The 7718-nt window shown below is 54.8% G+C and overlaps 1 protein-coding gene across 1 annotated transcript in view; it reads right to left on the bottom strand.

The window, feature by feature from the left end:
- Nucleotides 1-300: 300 nt before the first annotated feature.
- The window catches only part of BCL7A (B-cell CLL/lymphoma 7A), a 28560-nt gene continuing 21142 nt past the window's right edge, over nt 301-7718 (bottom strand). The window contains exons 5-6 of the mRNA XM_005875561.2: nt 6678-6799; nt 301-3141 (exon numbers count right to left, since the gene is read on the bottom strand). Coding sequence (XP_005875623.1) covers nt 3070-3141; nt 6678-6799 — 194 coding nt within the window. The 3' untranslated portion in view covers nt 301-3069. The remainder of the gene's footprint in view (nt 3142-6677; nt 6800-7718) is intronic.

The following is a 7718-nucleotide window of genomic DNA, read 5'->3' as shown; positions in this document are numbered from 1 at the left end:
CAGGTGTGGCTTCTAAACTGGGACTCTGATTGGCTGCATGACTCATGCATGAGACAGTCCTGATGTTGCCTCCCCGAGGTAGGGTGGCCTCAACACCTGCCCACAGCACCCCCTGGTGCCTAATGATGGCAGCTGGCATGACTGTGGGAGACCCCAGCTCCTGTGTGCAAGCTTACGGTGTCCTGTACCACGTCAGGGCTGCACAGCCGTGCGGGAGGCCAGAACAGGGGCTGAGGGACATTCTCACCATCAATTGGATTTTACTCTTTATTACAATGTTACCAAAACCACACGGTGTTGTTCGTGATCCGAATTTTTTTTATTTTTACTTTCTGAAATGGAACCATTGTACATTGTACAAACCATATCTACTGATGGAATAAATAAGTGAAAAATTATACTGCTGTACAACACACCGGAAAAAAAAATCGTAAGAGAAAACAACAACAAAAAATCAGGTAACGTGAAAAAAAGGTCTTTATACCTCTAACCAGGTCCTTGGCGGTAATGAATGTGCCAAGCCACGACGTCGGTGGAAATGGGAGGTCACCACCCGCGGCGTCAGCCGACTGCCTTCCAGGGTAAGGGTGTAAGTGCCAGCACTTTGTGGAATGTGTAGCCACAGCTTCCCCAGCTTCTGGGGGATCGGGTTTGCCCGGGGAGCCCTTTAGGCCATGGGGCCTGGTGTCCGCGGAAGGAAGGCATTCGCTTAGGGCCCCCGTCCTGGCTGGGCCAGCTGCAAGGTGGGAGAGGGCGTGGCGCGGGGTGGGCAGGGGGACAGCGGCTCCGGGGAGCGGGCTGCTGGGAAGGAAGCACATCTGGATTTTGCAGTCTCCTCTGGACCAGCATCAAGTGCGGGGCTCGCTGGCACGTCGCCTGGCGTGGCCGTGGCCGCGGTGGGGCCAGGTGGCTCCCAGGCCATCGGCCCACCCCTACCTTCAGGCACTTCAAAGAAAAACGAATGACAGCCTCGGTGTCGTGGACGGCGTCCTCATTCCCCACCATGTGGACTCGCCTGGCCTGTCCGCGGGGCCGGCAGGGGACCCTGGCCGATGGACATGCGTGTGCAAGTGTGTGCGTGACTCTCCTTCAGCTGTCTTGGTTGTCACCTCTCGGTTCCCAAAAAAAGAGCAGGAAATAAACATCCCAGTTCGTCTTTCATCAAAATGGAGTTTTGCTGCAAAGGAAAAGGTGATTCAAACCCTTCAGGATCTGGAGGTAAAGCCGCCTGGAGTGCTGAGAGGTAACGCGGAGAAGGAGCGCCGGTCTGCGGAGCACTGACCGCCTGAGGGCGGGAAACTGATAAGGATTTTTTTTTTTAAGACAGAAACCTTTCGGCCACCACCGCTCACTTCAACATTGAGATCTCCAGAGTTGGCGTGTTTGTTTCCCCTGATCTCAGGAGACGTTTTTGCATGAGGTATTTGAGATTCAGGAACATTTTGATTCTTCTTGAAGAGCAGGAAATGGATGGGCTCCCTGACAAAAAAACGAAAGTAAGAGCCCCACCCTCAGAAACTCTTAGAAAGTGGAATCTGGCAGATACTTCCCACGGTGGCAGGAGAGAGATCCCCATGTCAAAGGTGGTACCTGAATATGCACCAGTTAGCAAAATAAAACAAAACAGAAAACAACCAACAAAACCTCGCAACCCTTCCTCCCTCCCCCTCCCCCCCACCACACACAGCTCAAAGGGAGTTGGAACTCCAGTGCAGGAAAGAAAGCTTGGGAACAGGGCTGGGGTCTGAGGAGTCCATAGAGGAACGAAGAGCAACTAGGCCTCAGAACCAAACACTCCGGCAGCTGGTCCAAGGGGGCAGCTTCGTTTTAGTGAGAAGCAGCTGCCCCAGGCGGGCAGGGATGGAGGCAGGGATTCGATCGCCCCTTCTTGGAGGGCAAAGCTTGCTCCTTGGTGCCTCCCTTCTGGCCTTCAAGGCTGAACCATCAAGGCCCGCTCCGTGGGGGGACCGACCGCAGGGTACCCTGGGAATAAGACAGGATCCATCTGTTGGCTCGGTGGTGTCAGGAACATTATGCTGAAGCAAGTGGGTTTCCTGGATTGCAATCTTGACCCCCTTCCCCCGGGTGGGGCTAGAGGGCCTGGGGAAGGCAGAGGGCAGCAGATTACTGTGGATGTGAAATCCTTTGAGAGCACCAGCTACTCCTGCTGCCTGCTCCCGGCCTCCGCGGCCTTTCTGTCACCTCGAGACGATCCTGCAGTCAGCCACAGAAGCCACCCCGTCTTCGGAGGCGTGGGAGGAGGCGGTATGGTGGGGGCAGAGGGTGGAAGTGGCAGAAGGATCTAGGGGCTCTGTGTGTCCATTTGGGCCACTTGGAAACGCCAGGTTCAGATGTCCGGAGAAAGCGTATCGGGTGGCCAGCGCTCGGGGGACAGTGCCCTGACACCTGAGACTCCTCAGACCGGACCGTGGAGGCTGGGCAGGTGGCCGAAGGTCCTACTCCTCTGCAGCCTCGGGCTCTCCCCCTCCCTGCCTGCTCTGTTCCCACTGAAGTCCTGGGACAGGGAGGAGCGTGACATGAGGGCTGGCCGGCCGGGGCAGTGGCAGCCTCAACAAAGCCGAGAGGGCGCTTTGCAAAGGGAGATGCAAAACAACTGGGAGAACATGCCGGAGGTCACCTCAAGGGCACAAGGCACACAAAAAGAAAGCGGGAGGAGTCGGTGGGACAGTGGAAAGCCCCGAAACGTGAATTCCTGATGGGCACCACCCTCAGATAGCTTATGTCGTTAGAGAGAGAAGTGGGGCGAAAAACAATACAGCAGCAACGCAAATGTAATCTTGGCTTCAGAGACAGTGTCTGACACTCCTGAGCTGTCGACCCACCTCCACAAGGACAGTCACTTCAAGATTCGAGGGTTTTGCTTCACAGCAGAAAGTTCTTCAGTGTCTGAGAAGTCACGCCGTTCTAGGTTCTCTTGGATTTGCACTTGGTAAACTTGGGAAAGTCAGTCGTTCTAACCCGAGGGCTCGCTCGCTCGGGGAAGTCGTAGAAGTAAGCCTGCTGACGGATCTCCCGGGAAACGTGGACCGGAGCCTGAGCCCCGAGCGTCTACATCTCTTCGGAGTTTTGTTGCGACGTCTCCAGTTTCATCTTTTTAGAGGGCGGCCCTCCTTCCAAATCCTTGGGGGAAGAGGAAGGAAAGAGAACGGCAGGTTAACAGGCCAGGAGATCCGTTCAGGGCAGCCGTGAGGTTCAAGGTCAGCCTGGGAAGGACTGAGGGCAGGACCCGATGGCCGGTGAGCATGGACTTTGGGAGGTTCACACACCTGCAGGGAACCTCAAACCCAAACTCCTCCTGGGTCTCCTGAACCACGAGTTGCCTCAGTCCTGCTGGTCCCCGTCACACTGACCTCCCTCTGCGCCCTCCCCCGGTGCCCCTAAGCTCTCCCTCAGTCCACCCCTCCTGGAGCTGGTGTCCCCCCATTATCCGTCCTCCAACCTGTGAGTAACCGCCAGGGTGATTCTGAAGTTTACTTCTCCAAGCTCCGCGCCTAGGCCAGCCTGGCCATGCTAACTATTGCTCCTTGGGGCCCAGCACAGGTGCCCGGCCCAGGCGAACGCTCGGCATTGGTTAGGTGTGCCCAGGTATGTCACCATGGGGAGAGGGTCTATGGTTGTCATCAAATTCCCAAGAAGTCCCTTGACTCAAAAACAGGTTCAACGGTTGCTCTCCCGCACCCTGCCTTGACGGTCCCACTCCATCTCCAACCTCACCTGTCACTTGAGAACAACTTTTAAAAAAAAATTTAATTTATTGGGGTGACACTGGTTAATAAAATTATATAGGGTTCAGGGGTACAATTCTATAAGACATCATCTGTATATTGCATTTGTGTTCACCACCTGAGACCGGCTTTTTTTTTTTTTTTAAATTTCAAAGAGGAAGGCAGAGGGAGAGAAACTTCAACGATGACAGAGAATCATTGATCGGCTGCCTCCTGCACGCCTCCTACTGGGGATCGAACCTGCAACCCAGGCATGTGCCCTGACCAGGAATGGAAACATGACCTCCTGGTTCATAGGTCAACACTCAACCAGTGAGCCACACAGGCCAGGCACCAACTCTTGACTTCGCCCATCCCCTACCTGTTGGGGGTGCTGACATCTTCCTGGAATAAAGGGGGATGATGCCCGGGAGTCCCCCCCTTTCTCTCCACACTCCCACACCCAGACTAACAGCAAGTCCCATCAACTCTATCTCCAAAGACCCTTGAGCCCGCCCGCCTCTCCCTCTGCCTAGCGCCCTGTCCACACCTGAGCTGCCACCAGCTCTCGCCCGAATGACAGCCTCCTACACAGCCTAGGAGCTCCTCTCAAAACAGAAGTCAGCCCAGCCAATGAGGCCCAGCGGTTGAGCATCGACCTTAGGAGCCAGAGGTAATGGTTCCATTCCCGGTCAGGGCACATGACCAGGTTGCAGGCTCGATCCCCAGGAGGGGGCGTTTAGGAGGCAGCCGACCAGTGATTCTTTCTCACCCTCGATGTTTCTATCGCTCTCTCCCTTCCTCTCTGAAATCAATAAAACTACATTTAAAAGAATAAAAATAAAACAGTAACGGCTAAACTTCCAGATCAAGCTGTTTGCTTCACTGCAACGCTTCCTCCGTCCTGCTCGCAAGCCTGGCAGCCCTGCGGGCGAGGATGCGTGTCCGTGTGGGCACGGAAACGGCGGAGGAGGCCCCAGTTCAGGACTGGGCCCCTGGGGATGGGAGTGGGGGTGACATGAAAGACCCCTGGACTGTTCAGACGTCGGGGGAGTAGGGGGCAGGCCCCAGCACTCGATGCTCCCCCTCAACCCCCAGAGTGTGGGTCTGTGTTTCAAACTGACCTTCCCTCCACTGAGTTCAAGGGGTCAGCAGACCCCGGCCGACACTGTGGTTTCACCAACTATACAAGAGGCTTTGAAGGTGATTTTTCATCAGTGGGCTCATGCTAGGCCTGAGACCCTGTGACCTGCTTTTCTCGGTTCACATGGTGAGAATATTTCTTCATTCTTCCTCTGTACCTGGGTCAATCGTGCCTGCCCCCCCCCGCCGCCACCCCCACCCTGCCTTTTTAATTTTTTTAAAATCTTCACCCGAGGATATTTTTCCATTGGTTTTTAGGGCCCAGGCCGGGGAGGAGCCTGCAACCAAGGTACATGCCCTTGACCGGAATCGAACCCGGGACCCTTCAGCCCTCAGGCTTCAGATAGAGGAAGGAAGAGGGAGAGAGAGAAACATCAATGATGAATCATTGATCGGCTGCCCCCTGCACGCCCTCCACTGGGGATCCAGCCCACGACCCAGGCATGTACCCCAACTGGTATCGAACCCTGAGATCCTGGTTCATGGGTCGATGCTTAAACACCAAGCCACGCTGGCTGGCCTCAACTGTGCCCTTTTTATTTTTACTTATTTTTTTAAAATATATTTTTATTGATTTCAGAGAGGAAGGGAGAGGGGGAGAGAGAGAGAGAAACATCAATGATGAGAAAGAATCATTGACTGGCTGCCTCCTGCACGCCCCCTATTGGGGATCGAGCCCGCAACCCAGGCATGTGCCCTTGACCGGAATTGAACCCGGGACCTCCAGTCCACAGAGAGACGCTCTATCCACTGAGCCAAACTGGCTAGGGCGGTGCCCTTTTTAACAACTGTATGCCAGACTGTTTTATACACGACCCTAGATTTATTTAAATTGATCCCTTTCGACAAACTTCCTGCCACTGCAAACATCTTCCATCCACACTCCCTCTAGGCCTCTGGGCATTTGGAGGGTGTCCTATAGCACGAAGGGGAGGTGCAGACCCAAGGGTGCGTAGATGCTCGAGTCTGAGAGGAGCGTCCCCTGGGAAGCCTGGTTCAAGGCTGCACACCATGCAGACCAGGTCCTGCCCTTTCCCTCGTTTCTGCGGCTCCCAGGTGCCGGAAACTATTCAGCACCGTGGCAACGGTTTTATCCGCTGACGCTGGGATACCACTGAGTCCCCCTTCCTTTAAATGAGCACAGAGGGTTGACAGTGAGAGTCGTCACGGTCGCCGAGGCAACACGGAGGCATCTTGTGTCCAGCTCCACTGTGTGTTACCCACGTTCTCTCATCTCATCAAACCCCAGCCCCAAGGCAGCTCTGCGACCCCATTTTGGCAGCTGGAGACACTGAAGCCGACGTCTGTGTGTGCTAACTGACAAAGCTGGGACTCGCACCCGGGACGTTTGCTCCTATCCCCCGGGCCACCTGCTTCTGCACCGATTCAGACCAGATTCTGACCAACCGTGATGACCCAGAGAGGAGTCTGGGCTTGGGGGGCATGGTCAGTTGCAAAATATTTTCAAAGATTATTTTATCCAGCGCTGAGGATTCTGAAGACTCATCTCCCCAGCGCTAAAGGCAGTTGACTGGCTCACTGAGAGCTGGCACTGCTTTTGTGGGAACAAAGTGACGAAGCTGAGGACCCTGCCTCTTCCTACACCTGCCCGTGTCTCGCCCTTCACCGCAGCCCCGGCGCCCAGGGCGGGACACAGCGGGGCGCTCACACAACCTGCTCCACGAAGGCACGGAAGTTCCGATCGTCCAACGAGAAAACAAAATAACAAAACACCTTTCAACGCACCCCCGGCACCCTAACGGGCACCCGGCCGACCGGGCTGCCCCTCTGAGGCCTCGCTCGGGGTACCTGAGAGATGGAGGGTGTCTCAGCCGATAGAGCCGCTTCTCCAGATGGCGGCCGCTCGGCTTTCTCTGAGCTGTTCACGGCGTTTTCCACGGAAGACTGCGAGTTCTGCTCGTCAGAAGCATCTGAGGGTAAAGCAAGACGACAGAAGCTGTTTTTAGACACGTGATTTGCGGGGCCAGATGGAACAATTACTAAAAATACCTGGGAACGGGGTAGTTGGGTGGCTCGGCGGTCTGTCAGGGCTACCATACGCTGGGAAGGTTGGGGAGACACTGGCTTATTTTTTAGAGATGCTTTAAGCATCCAGGCCACGTGCTGGCCCTGTAACCTCCAACCCATTACCTGCCAAATGTCCCTAGAGGGCACCTAAAAAAAAAAAAAGCAGCTACAGGCTGTGCCGCGTGCAGCCGGCGCCCTCTGCTGGCCACAGCGCGCTCCAACCACCATGGCTGCGGACTCCTCCCTCTTCCCAGCACAGAGCCCGCATTCTCCACTGGGGAGCACACGCAGAGGGGACTGCCCCCTGGTAAACATTTCTCTTAATAATATGGGTATTTTTTTTTTTCTGATCGTCAGAGCCATGACTGACCTTTGCAAGAAGCAGAAAATACAGAAAAAAAAAAACCTAGTTGAAATCGCCAATTATTTCACACCTCCCACAGCCACCACCACCCCAGCAACATTTTAGAGGATCTAGTCCCATTTTCCCAGATGTTTCCCCCTGCACGCACATGATGCTCCTCTCTCCCCGAATGGGGCTCACACAGCATTTTGGGAGATTTGCCATGCCTGTAAAAATCCTCTAAGTACAAGAGCATACAAGATGGCTGCATGGCATTCTGTCACCAATTGCTTATTTCATGAATCCTGTTTTGCCCGTTATTTGGACTCTTTCTTATGCGCTAGTCTCCCTGCTCCCCAACCACGTCCCTTTAGCAGAAGGAAGGTGCAGGACATAGCAGGTTGTGGTGCGGTTTTGGAGGAAGAGGTGCCTGCTCTGCCTGAAGCTTATTTGGGGCACAAAGCAGGAGAGCTCACGAG

This window comes from Myotis brandtii, unplaced genomic scaffold (genome assembly GCF_000412655.1).
Source record: "Myotis brandtii unplaced genomic scaffold, ASM41265v1 scaffold463, whole genome shotgun sequence".
Classification (NCBI taxonomy): domain Eukaryota; kingdom Metazoa; phylum Chordata; class Mammalia; order Chiroptera; family Vespertilionidae; genus Myotis; species Myotis brandtii.
The sequence above is the reverse complement of the archived record's forward strand: the minus strand, read 5'-3'. Positions and strand labels throughout refer to the sequence as shown.